At 44.9% G+C, this 15,173-nt stretch overlaps 1 protein-coding gene across 2 annotated transcripts in view; it reads right to left on the reverse strand.

Annotated features, from left to right (window-relative positions):
- SPPL2A (signal peptide peptidase like 2A) overlaps window positions 1-15,173 on the reverse strand; it is a 71,512-nt gene that overhangs the window by 48,891 nt on the left and 7,448 nt on the right. Inside the window, exons 1-4 of one of the 2 annotated variants that reach the window (XM_062205910.1) lie at window positions 13,979-14,164; window positions 1,679-1,798; window positions 1,175-1,357; window positions 594-683 (exon numbers count right to left, since the gene is read on the reverse strand). In XM_062205910.1, coding sequence (XP_062061894.1) covers window positions 594-683; window positions 1,175-1,357; window positions 1,679-1,798; window positions 13,979-14,044 — 459 coding nt within the window. In that variant the 5' untranslated portion in view covers window positions 14,045-14,164. Of the gene's footprint in view, window positions 1-593; window positions 684-1,174; window positions 1,358-1,678; window positions 1,799-13,978; window positions 14,165-15,173 lie in introns of those variants that run through there. The other variant, XM_062205909.1, reaches the window with a different exon arrangement.

Genomic DNA, 15,173 nt, shown 5'->3' on the forward strand with positions numbered 1-15,173 from the left:
ATCCTAACACTGTTCATTGTTCAATAACTCTATCTACTTTAATATTTCTTATTGGCTATTTGATACTAAGTTATATTTTTGTTCATATGAGGCTTGGATATCAGATCAGTGGTTTTTAAATTTGCACATGCTCCTATTGCTATCTCACACTGTTTATAGTAGGTAACTGTTACTTTAATTATCTTTTATTATCTAATGAATCTGAACCTTTTGTTTTGGAAGACTTTTACTTTCCTTTTATAAATATTATACTCTTCATTTTTCAAAACAACTTCCCCTCCATAAAATGTAGATAAGAACATAAAAATAGATATGGCTATGTATAGCTTTCTCAACCATAGATTATCACTGTCAAACTTGGAACAAACCCTTTAAGACTTTATCTCATTGTTTTTGAAACAAAGTGTGATTATGATATACTATAACCAGCCTTTGATATTCTTTTTCTGTAAATTCATTGTTACTATTTTATTGGCTTTATAGTATCCACCTGTCTGTCAAATATTGAAAATTTTGCCATTATGAACATTAAAAAAAAAAAGTTAGAGGTTTACTATTTATGAATTTCATCAAATACAAAATTATTAATTTACCCGATTCATATCCGTAAAGTCTTTCTGGTTTATAAATGCAATCAGTATTTTCACATCCTGAAATTCAGATCTGTTCCCTGAGGGAGGAAACTAAAAGAGAAAGAACATCTTATGCAGTTTATCTATTATTTAATATATTAGTTATTCAATATATTCAATATATTTATTAATGTTTATTAAAGACTAAAAATAATGCAAACTATTCTATTAAATATAAACATTACATCTTTAAGTTATAAAACAAAGTTTCAGGCACTGTTTGTTAACACAAGTTCTCAAAATGGAATCTTTTTAACGTGAACTATATTGATATGAACTATGTACATATGTAATACACACATACCAAATATATACATACGCATCTATATAATTGTTCCAAACAGTCTACACTAGGAACAGAACAAAAACTAAAAAATCTTCCAATTCAATGTCTACCAGATCCAGAATGTTTATTCACAAAGAATCCTATCACTAAGATTATTCAAATTTCATACACACACACACACACACAAAGACAATTTAATTCCTGTGAAATTTGATGTCATGTGTTCAGAAGAAGTTACTATAGTTTTATAACTTACTAGGACACTGTTATTGGCAACCAACAATGCTTCAGCACCTCCTTTCTGTGCAATTCTGGCTTTTTCAAGAAAATGGCAGGGTCCCCAAGTTACCACGACTGCCTTGTTCTTTATGCCATCAGGAGGGATATCAGAAAGGTTGCATAGTGATGTGGTAGTCAGATTCATCAAGCTAATGGAAGTCTGAAAGTAAGAAATGTCTTTAACATGACAAATATATTACCCTAACCACATTCAGTGATAAGACACCAATATTGCTTTAATACAATGTTCTCTTAAGTTAGAAATATTTTATGAAAAACAACCAGGCTTAAAGGTAAGCACTTAAAAATTCTGACATGTTTTCCCCACAGATTAAAAAAATTTGCACAAAATCAATAAAATCATCATTGCGCAGTCACCACATATTACAACTAGATTGCATACTTCAGCATAACTAGTTTGTGCTCTCCCTTTTTCAATACTTTCATACTTATGAATAAACAGGAACTGTGCTTTACTTACCGCATTGTCCAGGGTGCTTGGGAGCTCTGTCCAGTGAGCGTTATACAGCATGCAGTAGTCCTTCGATGGTGAAGGAGTGCCACTTCCAGACGCGTGCAGGATTGCTTCCTGAGCAGCTGTCTAGGACATGAACGGTCACTGTCACACTGGCAACAACCTGGCTTGCCAAAAACTAAGGATTTTCATAAGACCATTTATGTACAGGTTTGATCACATTTCCTTAAAATGGCAGTTCTTACAATGGATTTATTTCTTCTTATTTGAAGAAATAAAAAGATGCCTTGGAAATATTGGAACAATACGTATTTGCCCAGAACTCCTTCTTTGAAGAAGACAGGTCATTTTCTTACAGCCCTTGTTACAAGCACCCCATCCCAGGGAGAATTACTGGTGGCACCAGGAACTCTGATACTCTTCTAGAGCCTGAACCTTTCGTTCCCAATCTCCTGTGAGCTGTTACTTCATTGCTGATAACCCACAAAACAGAATGCACTAGAAATTCCTCAGTCTGCCTTGTCTTCCACATGCTGTCATCAGCCAGGATAAGAAGGAGCATCGCTATTTCTACGTGTGAGCCTTAGCAGAGCCAATCTCACTCAAGTTTCCACCATTCTGCAGGTGTCTTTCAAAATGACTGATCCAGGGCCGGCGCCGCGGCTCACTAGGCTAATCCTCCACCTTGCGGCGCCGGCACACCGGGTTCTAGTCCCGGTTGCCCCTCTTCCAGGCCAGCTCTCTGCTGTGGCCCGGGAGTGCAGTGGAGGATGGCCCAAGTCCTTGGGCCCTGCACCCACATGGGAGACCAGGAGAAGCACCTGGCTCCTGGCTTCGGATCAGCGAGATGTGCTGGCCTCAGCGGCCATTGGAGGGTGAACCAGCGGCAAAAAGGAAGACCTTTCTCTCTGTCTCTCTCACTGTCCACTCTGCCTGTCAAAAAAAAAAAAAAAAAGCAAATTATAAATCCTTAAAAAAAGTATTAAAGAAGATGAATCAAAGGTTTGATTAGTATCTAGAAAAGGGGGAAATGTAGAATCAGAATTAAAATGGAGTGAGTGTGGCTAAAAGCTAATTGCAGATCTCCTGCTTCTGCACATATTAGCTTTGCTTCCTAATGGCTAAGGGTGTATCTTGTGAAACTATGTGGGCCCAAATTCCCAGGAACTAGGTTGACCAAAATGTGTCCTTCACTGTTATCTTACAACCATATCTTGGATCTGTTATTGGGTTTCTGGTTGTTAACTGCTATCTTACAACCATATTCTGGTTTTCTTCTTTATTGTTCACTGCATAGCAGGGGTCTGGTTTGAAATTGTGAGCCCTAGTGGACAGAATACTATAAAAAGCTGTGTAACCCGCTGTCGGGGGCCGAACTCTGGTAAGGGGTGTTGGTCCCGAATGGTGGCCGGTCCCAATCGGTTACCTTGACTCTCATTTGTCTCTCATTTGCTTCTCATTTTCAATAAAATTCATGTGTGACTGTCACTGGTTTTTGTAACATTCTATTTTAGCTGACGAGTGGATACATCACATACTACCCCCTACTCTGTATCTATGCTATCCTTTACATGGGCCAGGACTCTCCATCTTGGCCCATTTTCACACGGTCAATATCAAGCTGTAAATAACATAGTGTTGGGGCAGGCACCCTGGTGCATTAGGTTAATCCTCCACCTGCAGCGCCGGCATCCCATATGGGCGCCGGTTCTAGTCCAGGCTGCTCCTCTTCCAATCCAGCTCTCTTCTGTATTTATTAAAATTGCAGGTATATATTTCTTTCTTAAGTAACACTATGTGAGTGTGACTATGACGTCCTCTCTCTCTGCAGTTTTTTTTTTAAAATTTATCCACTTATCTGAAAGGCAGAGTTACAGAGAGGCAGAGGCAGAGAGAGAGAGAGAAGTCTTCAATCCACTGGTTTACTCCCCAGATGGCTGCAATGGCTGGAGCTGGATGGATCCGAAGCCAGGAGCCAGGTACCTCCTCCGCGTCTCCCATGCAGGTGCAGGGGCCCACAGACTTGAGCCAGACTGGTGCCCAAACGAACACTAGCCCCCACGCCCCTAGCAACTTTCAAAAAGTCTATATTCCTAAAGCAGAATATCTAAAGTGGTAATGTAACCACTAGTAAATGTGAAGGGACAATAGTCACCTACCCATCACCCTTACCTCCAAGCAATGTAAGAGGTACCCTTTTCTTTACAAATACCCTTCTCTTTTACAGATATCAGTTTTAAATCAATAGCAAGTAAAAAAGAATTGAAAGGAGCCTCTGAGGGGAAAAACAAAGTTGCGATTGTGCATCAGAATGACTTTCCTCTCTAATAATTTTTTTTTTTTTTTTGGACAGGCAGAGTGGACAGTGAGAGAAAGACAGAGAGAAAGGTCTTCCTTTGCTGTTGGCTCACCCTCCAATGGCCGCCGCGGCTGGCGCACTGCGGCTGGCGCATCGCACTGATCCGATGGCAGGAGCCAGGTGCTTCTCCTGGTCTCCCATGGGGTGCAGGGCCCAAGGACTTGGGCCATCCTCCACTGCACTCCCTGGCCACAGAGAGCTGGCCTGGAAGAGGGGCAACCGGGACAGGATCGGTGCCCCGACCGGGACTAGAACCTGGTGTGCTGGCGCCGCAAGGCGAAGGATTAGCCTGTTGAGCCGCGGCGCCGGCCGTCCTCTCTAATAATTTACAAAACTCGGATAATGCGTAGTCTTTCTAGTTCTACTTCCAGCATGCAAGGTTTACAGAAAAGATGCACTGAAAGTGACTAGAATGAGACCCAGGGAGATTAAGTGTCATTTTGCCTACTCAAATAGCGGCTGAGTGGGGCACCAGATAGGGATTTGCAGTGAGGGAATCACAGTAGTCTGTAGGTCATGGCAGACCTAGGGCCACAATCATCCCTTGTGTTCGGAAAATTGGAAACATGCTAAAAGGTACTATGTGCAGGGAGGAGACAAGTAGCCATTTACTTCTTCAATATTGTGTAGTCTGTGAGATTCCAGGGCAGGCAACAAAGAATGAGTCCAGGAATGGGCCAGGTTGAACCTAGGAGCCAGGAGCTTCTTCTGGGTCTCCCACATGGGTGCAGCGGCCCAAGAATCTGGCCCATCCTCACTGCATTCCCACACACATTTTTGGGTAGCTGGATCAGAAGTGGGGCAGCCGGGACGTGAATCAGTGCCCATATGGGATGCCGGCCCTGCAGGACACAGCTTTAACCCACTCAGCCACAGTGCTGGCCCCTCAGGTGCCTTTTTTAAACAACAACAAAAAATATTAAATATATAATAAACATGACTTTTCCTATCTCTATTTTCTTATAACAAAATTCAAAAATTTTATTAGTCTTTTGTTTTATTTTCAATTTAAAAAAATGATTATGGCACAATTCAGTGGAGAAATATCAAAAGACCTGAGTTCTAGTCCTGTTTTTCTTGACTTTTTGTATCTGAGACAAGTCATAATCTTCTCTGAACCTTCTCAGGATTATGTTAAACTTCAGAGATTCATGTGTAGGCGTTCCACTTAGGGATACACATACATCACTTTGTTAGCAGGACTTCAGATACCTCAGAGGCAAGGACGTGAAAGAAAAATCATGAAGGATTTGAAAATTGAAGAAGGAATGTGACGAGGCCAGCATTGTGATCTGAGGTAAGGCTGCCACTTTCCACAATGGCATCCCATATGAGCACCAGTTCAAATCCCAGCTGCCCTACTTCCAATCCAACTCCTTGCTAATTTACTTAGGAAAGCAGAAGGTGGCCAGAGTGTTTTGGGCCCCTGCTATTCCATGTGGGAGACCCAGATGGAGTTCTGGGTTCCTGGCTTCAGCCTTGCCCACCCCTAGCTGCTGTGGCCATTTGGAGAGTGAACTAGTAGATAGAAGATCTCCACCCCTCCCCGGTCTATCCCTCTAACTCTTTCAAATAAATAAACTTTTTAAAAAAATAAAACAAAAAAAGCAATGCGACAAAACCAGCAATCTTAGTCACTCAGGCTGCCAAAATAAAATACCACAGATTGGGGCACTTAAACAGAAATTTATCTTCTCCCAGTTTTGGAGCTGGAAGTCCTAGATCAAGGTGCCAGCAGGATCATTTATAGTGAAAGCATGCTTCTCCCTGTGTCCTCACAAGCTCTCATCTAAACCTAATTATCTCTCCAAGGCTCCTGCCTCCAAATACTATCACATGGAGGAGGGAGGGTGAGGATTTCAACATATAAATTTCAGAGGATACAATTAAATCCACAGTATTCCAACCCACCCCTGCAAATTTATGTCCTTGAAGACAAAATATATTTATTACATCCCAACAGCCCCCAAAGCCTTAACTCATTCCAACATTAATTCTAAAGTACAAAGTATTGTCTAAATATCATCTAAACCAGATATGAACAAGACTCACTCATCCTGAGGTGAAATTTCTCTCCACTATGAACCTGTGAAACCAGACAAGTTATGTATTTCTAAAATACAATGGTTGACAGTCCTAACAGATATTCTTATCCCAAAAGGGGAAAATCAGACAGAAGAAAGGGATGATAAGTTTCAAGCAGTCTAAAATGTAACAAGATAAATTTCATTAGATCTTAAGACTCCTGAATAACCTTCCGGTTTGACTGTCCCACCTTCTAGGCCAGAGCTCTGCAGGGCACTGTGCCCATGGCCTAAGGGAAGTATCTCATGACTCTGCTGAGCTATTGACCAAACCCTGGGGCTCAGGGTGGAGGCCTTCTGGCCTACTGAAATTGAGTGGCAGCTCTAATGATCTCTGAATTGCCTTCAGGACAAATTTTCTCTCTTGAAAAATGTACATGTTCACAGCCAAACAGCTCCACGGTCCTGTCCAGGCAAATCCAAAAAGTCTGACAGCCTTATTTCATTTTCTTATCTCCTTCAGTCCAAACTAGCAATGTTTCTAATTACGTGGTCTTCTAACTCTCCCTCAGGGAACTATTCAGAGATGGGCATTTGGCAAAGAAATTAAGTTACTACTTGAGACACTGGCATCCCACACTGCAGTGGCTAGTTCAAGTCCTAACTCCTCTGCTTCAGATTCAACTTCCTGCTAATGTACAGATGATGGCTTAAGTACTTGGGTCCCTGAAACCTACATAGGAGATGTGGTTGAGTTCCAGGCTCCTGACTTTGGCCTGGTCTAGCCCTGGCTGTTGTGGGCATTTGGGGAATGAACCAGTTCTTTCTTTAAAATAAAATGAATTTAAAAAACGTTTTTTAAAAAGGAGTTGTTTAGCCTTGCCCATCAAAACAATCTTATTTTTCATCTGTCCTTTCACATTTTATTGTAAACACTCAGTAGGAACCAAGCCATTCCTTCAACATTTTGCTTAGAGATTTCCTCAGGTGTTAGCACTAACGAGTTCTATCTTTCATGAAACACTAAAACATAGTTCAGCTAAGTTGTCTGCCATTTTATAACAGACTTTTTTTCTCCACTATCCAATAACATATTCCTCACTTCTACCTGAGACTTCATCACAATAGCTTTTACTGTGCATATTTCTACCATGCATCTCAAAACTCTTTGTGTTCACCCATTATCCAGCTTCAAAGTCATTTCCACATTTATTACTACAGCACTACATTCTCAGTACAAACGCTAACTTAACTTAGGCTGCCATTACACAAACCCATAGACTGAAGCAATAGAAATGTATCTTTTCCTCAGTCCTAGAGGATAGGAGTCCAAGACCAAGGGCCCAGCAGTGTTAGTGTCTAGAAAAGGCTTTCTTTCTGACTTGCAGATGAATGCAAACTCTGTTGTCTCTTCTGGTTTCATTCTGAAATCTTTATTTATTTGAATGACACAGAGATCAGTAGTCCACTTTCCATCCACTGCTTCACTCTCCAATGCTGCAACAGGCTGGGCCAGACTCAAGGCAGGAGCCAGGAACTCCATTCAGGTTTTCCATTTGAGTGGCAGGAAGTCAAGCACTGAACCATCATCTGCTAATTCCCAGACACTTTAGTGGGGAACTGCATTGGAAGCAGAGCAGCCAAAACTTGAACTGGTACTCCAATATCTGCCCCTGATGTCTCTTTTTATAAAAGCATTAATCCTCTTCTGCGGTCTTATGCCACCCTCACAACTTCATCTAAACCTAATTACCTCCCAAAAGCCTTATCTCCAAATACTATCACAACAAGGGGCCGGCACTGTTGTGCAGTGGGCTAAGCCTCCACCTGCAGCAAACAGCATCCCAAATGGGTGCCAGTTTGTGTCCTGGCTGCTCTTCTTCTGATCCAGTCTCTGCTTGCAGTTTTGGAAAGCAGCAGCAGATGGCCCAACTGATTGGGCCTCTGCAACCATGTGGAAGACCTGGAAAAGGATCCTGGCTTCGGATCAGCCTGGCTTCGGATCAGCCCAGCTCCAGCCATTGGTTATTTGAAGAGTGAACCAGCAGATGAAAGACCTTTCTTTTTCTCTTCCTCCCTCCCTCTACCTGTAACTCTGCCTCTCAAATAAATAAAAATCTTTTTAAAAAATCACAATGGGAGTTATGACTTCAACATATGAATGTGGGGGTAGAGCACAGGGTTGTGGCATGCGGTGAAGCTGCAGCTTGTGACACCAGCATTCCGCATAAGCCTGCCTGGCTGCTCTGCTTCCCATCTGATTTCCAACTCATGCACCTGGGAAAGCAGTAGACAGTAGTAGTAGGCTCAAGTACCCAGGCCCCTGCCACCCATGTGGGAGACAGATTCAGTTCTTTGCTCCTGACTTTGGCCTGGCCCAGCCCTAGTTGTTGCATCCATTCGGGGAGCGAACCAGTGGATGAAAGACTTGTCTCTCCCTTTCTCTCCCTCTTTTTCTGTCACTCTGATTTTCAAAGAAATAAATCTTAAAAACAAAAACCCATGAATTTGTGGGTAGGGAGAACAGCACAATTCATTTCATAGTACAGCAACTCAACATGTTACTGATTGTCTGGCTAGCAGAACATACCTATTTGCCCCTACACCTTGAGAAAAGATAGAAGAAAAAGAATGAATGAAGACTCTTTGGGTTGGTGTAAGATACAAAAGGCATTCAAATTTTCAACAAGAAATTTTTCTGCTGGGAATACTGATTATCAATTCATGGTAGTAAGTTCAAGATGAAGTTACATGAAAGTACTTCGATGTTTGTGGACAGTGGTCAGCATTGTGGTATAGCAGGTAAAGCCACTGCCTGTAAAGCCAGCATCCCATATGGGTGCCGGTTTGAGTCCTGGCTGCTCTACTTCCAATCCATTCCCTGCTAATGCGCCTGGGAAAGCAGTGGAGGATGCCTTGAGTGCTTGGGCTCCTGCTACCCACATGGGAGACCTGGAAGAAGTTCCTGGCTCCAGCCCAGCCCAGCCTAGCCCTCGCCATTGCAGCCATCTGTGGAGTGAACCATCCGATGGAAAATTTCTCTCCCCTCTCAAAGTTTTTCAATAAATAAATAATATTTTTAAAAAAGTGTGGACAAATAAAAATAAAGATTACTTATTGTGGTGCAAAAAAGTTTTTTTTAATACATGGGAAATGTATGTTATGAAAAATCTATGAATGACTTCAAAAAATTTTAGCACCAAAACAAATTCATACATCAAAACAATTTTGAGAGGCAGAATCATAGAGTGAGATAAACAGATCGCAAGAGCTCCCACCTGCTGGTTCACTCCCCAACACCTAAGTCTGGAGCCTGAAGTCAGTAATACAACCTAAGTGTCCCCCATGGGTGACAAGAACCCAATTATTTGAGTCTTCACTGCTACCCTCCATGGTTCTGCAACGGCAGGTAGCTGCAGCCAGGTACCAGAGCCAGGAACTGGACCCAGGCACTGATGTAGAACATGGGTATCCTGGAGTTGGCACTGTGGAGTAGTAGGTTAATCTTCCTCCTGTGGTGCCAGCATCCCATATGGTCGCCAGTTCTAGTCCCGGCTGCTCCTCTTCCAATCCAGCTCTCTGCCACAGCCTGGGAAAGCAGTAGAAAATAGCCCAAGTCCTTGGGCCCCTGCACCTGCATGAGAGACCCACTAGAGGCTCCCAACTCCTGGCTCCTGGCTCCTGGCTTCTGGCTTCAGATCGGCACAGCTGCGGTGGTTGCGGTCATCTGGGGAGTGAACCAGCTGATGGAAGACTTTTCTCTCTGTCTCTCCCTTCACTGTCTATAGCTCTACCTCTCAAATAAATAAATAAAATCTTGAAAAAAAAATGGGTATCCTAACTGCTAGGGTAGGGTTCTGCCTGCTCTGTAAACTTATTTTCCCATGAATTTTCTGAAGTTCCCTCATATACTACTTTATAAATTATCTGAAAGAAAAAAATGAACAAAACTTTTATTAAAAAAAAAAAGAGAGACTCAGAACTCTTCAGAGGACTTTGAAGCATTTTTAGAAAACAGATTGACTGAATGTCACTCATCCTCTTTGAAACAGAACCCCAGGACTTCATCCAAAATGTGAAATAAGGAACAGGTGGGGCCAGGACTGGGGAAGGACAAGTGTGACATAACATTATGACACTGCCAAGACAGAATTAATAGCCTTCCAGGCACTCATTTTATTTGTGTATCTCAATGTTTACTGGGTTTAAAAATCATTAGAAGAGTCAAATGTGCTGTAGTTTGAACTTCAAACACACAGTGAAGTCACTCTGATGGAAGATGACAAGACGAGAAAGGGAGGCTAAATGATCTTTAGAAGTTTTTCACCCTCATCCTCTGCCTCTCCTCCCAGCCTGTAGCAGTGGTCTCTGAGAATTATGTGCTACTCCTAGATGAGGATATTGGTCCTGTTACTACGTGACTATGGAAACACAGTGCCAGCTTCGGGAGCACACAGAGGAGAAATGGAAATGGAAGAGCAAGCATCATTAATTCAAAAGAACTCAGAGAGCCTACCTAGAGCTGTAAGATTAAAAAATAGGAATAACAAGGACTCAAGGAGAAAATGGTAACAGATAGTTTTAGAGGAAAGGAACCAGACCTCCTATAAGAAGGAAAGGGAGCGTTTCAGCTGAGGAAAAGGAAGCCAGATTTATCCAAATGCCCTAGAAAAGGAAAGGAATGAAACACAGACCATCTCAGGAAACTGAAGGAAGGTCAACAAGAAAACAAGCCTACCAAAAATCAATAAGGCAGTGGCCAGCACTGTGGCATAGTGAGTGAAGCTGCCACCTGCAGTGCTGGCATCCCATATGGGCACCACCAATCCAGCTCTCTGCTGTGGCCTGGGAGGGCAGTAGAAGATGGCTCAAGTTCTCACCCTTGTGGGAGACCCAGAAGAAGCTCCTGGCTCCTGACTTCAGATCAGCCCAGCTCCAGCTGTTGGGGAGTGTTGGGGAGTGAACCAGCAGACGGAAGACCTCTTTCTCTCTCTCTCTCTCTCTCTGCCTGCCTCTCTATTACTCTGCTCTTCAAATAAATAAATAAATCTTAAAAAAAAAAAATCAACAAGGCAACCTCCTGCTGCTTAAGACAGAGGCATCCCATTATCAGAGGGCCAGTTGGAGTCCCAGCACTCCGCCTTCCAATCCAGCTCCCCGATATTGCACCTGAAAAAGCAGCGAATGATGTTGAAGTCCCTGCTACACACGCGGGAGACCCAGATGGAATTCTTGGCACCTGGCTTTGGCCTGGCCCAGCCCTGGCTGTTTTGGGCATTTGGGTGAGTGAACCAGCCAATGAAATATTTCTGTCACTCTGCCTTTTGAATACATCAGTCAGTCATTTAAAAGAAGAAATCAACAAGGAACAGAGCATCAAGGGTGGACATCTGTTGCAGCAGTGAAGACACTGCTTGGGATGCCCACAAGCCACATCAGAGTGCCTGGGTTCAAGTCCCTGCTCCTCTTCCAACCCGGCTTGCTGGTGATGTGCATCCTGGCAGGCAGCAGGTGATGGTTCAAGTACTTGAGAACCTGCCACCCACATGAGAGACCCAGATGGAGTTCCTGGTTCTTGTTTCAGCCTGGCACAGCTGCAGATGTTGCAGGAATTTGGGGGAATGAACCATCAGACAGAAGATCTTTCTGTTTCTCTGCCTTTCTAATGAATAAAAAATAAATAAATTTCAAAAAGAGACTATTCCAAGAAGGGAAAGAATGCAAGGCAAGGATAAGAAAACAAACAAACAAACAAACAGAAAATCAACAATAATAGATGGTATTCAAAAAGATTTTAGGGGCCAGCATGGCACAGCAGTAGACCCACTGCCAGTTCAAGTCCCGGCTGCTCCAATTCGAACCCAGCTCCCTGCTAACGTGCCTGCAAAAGCAGCTGAAGATGGCACTTGGGAAACTGAGGTGGAGTTCCTGGCTCTGGGCATTTGGAGAGTGAACCAGTGGGTGGAAGATCAATCTCTCCTCCACCACCCACCTTCTCCTTCTAACTCTGCCTTTCAAATAAACAGATAAATAAATCTTAAAAAAAAAAAAATCAGAGTTGATTCTCTCAGTTTACCCACAGTCATCATCACAGTAGCTGGCACATAACTGACGCACACCAAATATTTGCGGAGCAAGAGAATGTTACTTAACCCCCACCAAAACCTTGGGTCTAAAGAGTGCACAACTCCAGAATCACATGTTGAGGCACAACAAAATACATAGATGCAATGTAAAAAGCCCAAAATCTAGAATGTAAGAGAAACAGGGCAGCTATAATATAAAACAGGAAAGACCTTCAGACTTGTGAAGCCCATGAAATCACATGAATATTCTGGTTAGATTCTCTCAGTGAGAGGGATCAGAGCTTTTAACAGAAATTTCCATGTGAGCTTATGAGCACTGACATATTATAGGACTTCTCTATTAATATGTGTTGAGAATGGATTAGTGGGGATGTGATATTATATATATGTGTATATATTTTTTCTTACAATAAGTTTAAGAGATGAAAATGAATACAAAAACACTCTGGTAACTTTTCTGTCTAGGCTATGGGTCTCTGTACATTTACATACTATCTGAATTGCTATCTTTTTAAGTACATGGGTAACTACAAATATTTAAGTAGTATCTGTTTGATTACACAGCAAACATCCCAGAGACTCAGACCAACACTGCTATTGTGTTACTTTTTAAAGGCAGTATCTTCAAAAATTCATGGAAAATGTGAATTATGGGGGGGGGGGGGGGAACCGCGTGAAGATTACAATCTACTTTTACACCAAAACAAACTTAGCTTTTAATTCTCTCTTTCCATGAACTTTTCGAAGGCACCACTTACTGTTCTCCCTCTCCCCCAAAGCACTGCTAGGTACATCTCTCCAGTTCCAAATGCTGCCTAACACAGGTCGTGAACACATCAAAGGCACTTAACGCCCTTCGGCTCAGCTTTTCTCAGGAAATGTTAAAGTCACCCTTTACACGGGAGAGTAAGCAAAACGCGTTCTTCCCGAGAGGCCACGCGTCCTAGGCGCACTCCCATTTCGACGCTTGGGTCAGTCACTCATAAAACGTCCCCAGCCGAACCCCGCAAGTGAAAGTCACTACCAAAAAAAAAAAAAAAAAAAACACAAAACTTAAACACTCAACGCTGGTTTCTCCATCATCACCCAGCCCAGCCGAGGCTCAGCCTGCTCGAGGCTCAGATTTCAAACTGTGATTGTTTCTCCGGGGGACGATGACAACAAACAAACTTCTGAACACAAGCGTACTACTTTTCCTTCACCGACCCCCTCACCTCCCCCACCACACACACACACACACACACACACCCCGCCTGCCAACCAGGCAGAGAACGGAAAACCCAACTCGAGACGTTAACACTTGGGGGTGTTCCTTTCAGAGCTGTTTTCAACAAAAACACCGACGGCGCCTCACGAAGGAGCCCGGAGCCGCGAAGCAGCGAAAAGCAGGCGGGGAGGACCCCCGCGCGGGGCCCAGCACCTCTGGGGCTGATCGATTCCGGCCTTCCAAGGGGAGAGAGGTTAGGAAGCCGGGAGACGGCAGCCCAGGCGATACAACCCGGAGGTCGACCCCGGAAAAACGCCGGCACGCAGGGCAAGCCACACAGCAGCCCCGAGGCCGGGGGTGGGGGGACCGCTCTGCGGGTGGGGGTCGTGGGGGGGGGGGGCGTTCACAGTCCCGGCATGGCCCGGGGAGGGAGAAAAGTTAGCGCAGAGAGGGCGAAGACGACGAGGCTGGGAGGACCAAAGTGAGGAACGGAAGAGGAGGGGATGGAGAGGGGGCCACGCCGGCGAGCGCCCGGAGGCCGGGCGGGGGCCGAGGCGGTGGGGAGGAGACAGGGCGAGGGCCGCGGCCCCGCCCCGCCCGGGGAGGCTCGGGCGCCCTCCGCCCCCTTACCAGCGGGAGGAGGAGGCCCCAGAGCAGGGCGGCCGCTGCGGAGGGCATCCGCCGCTGTGGCCCCATCACGCCGCGGGACGTCGGGGGGCTCCGGGTCCGTGGACGGCGCCGCCTCGGTTGTGGGGCCGGGTACAGGCAGGCGGGCGGGCGGGCGGCCGGGCTCTGTGGGCACCGCCGCTGCTTGCTGGGGCCGCCACAGCCGCGCCGACTTCCTCTTCCGGCCCCGCCCGCCCGCCCGCCCGGGCGCGGAAACCCCCGCGTGGGGCTCGTGCCGGCCGCCACGCGCTCGCCGCGTCCCGGGCTGTCGCCTTGTGGCCGTCAGACCGCGACTCTCCGCCGAGGCGCTCGTTGGAGAGAAATGACTGAGCTCAGGGCTGGCTTCCCCGTGAGCGACCCAGGGACGGGTCGTGCCATCTGCGCGTCCGTAGGTCCTGGCCACTCTCGCGCTTACGTGTACACCCTAAATCCGTCCACTTTCCCCCAAACCGCCCCAAGGCTCCTCTCCCCCAGGCTACTCTGCCCGCCCATTAAGCCGCATGGTCCCAGAGAGATCTTTTCAAAATCCAAATGAATTCTGGTCGCTCTCATCACACATAGGACAAAACCAAAACTCTGGCCTACAGAGTTCACATACTCTGGCCCCTGCCTCCCTCTCTGTCCCTGTCTCCACATCTTCTCCACGCTGTAAACAATGACTTCTAGATTTTGCTCTTGGTATCCCTGCCTACCGGGCTACTTTTGTCTCTGAAACTCAGGGCTTCCTGTTGGCATTTGCCTATCCGCTGATATGTCAATTGCCGGGAAGGAACTTGACATTCCCAATCTAAAGAGCCCTTCATTCATTTCATATCATGGTTTATTTTAATTCTCTGATAGCACCTTGTGTTCTCTTAGGCCTTCTTCCTTATTTACTGTTCAGTATTCTCCCTCCCAGTTGATGGTGCCTTTATTCACTTTACATCTACAGCATTTGTAATAGATCCTCAAATATTTGTTAGATGAATATTTAATACCAAATCCTGTATTGGACAATGTCCCTGGTGTTCCACAGTTCACTGTTTAGTGAGGGACACAGATATGTGAGCAAACACAATTCAGGGGGAATAGTGACTTGTTTTCACAAGATACTATGAGAGTATCTAGGGAAGGTAATAAAAAGGGTGCCAGGAAAAAATTCCAGCCTGAACTGAATGTA

The sequence above is a fragment of the Lepus europaeus genome, chromosome 11 (genome assembly GCF_033115175.1).
Source record: "Lepus europaeus isolate LE1 chromosome 11, mLepTim1.pri, whole genome shotgun sequence".
NCBI classification, from domain to species: Eukaryota; Metazoa; Chordata; class Mammalia; order Lagomorpha; family Leporidae; genus Lepus; species Lepus europaeus.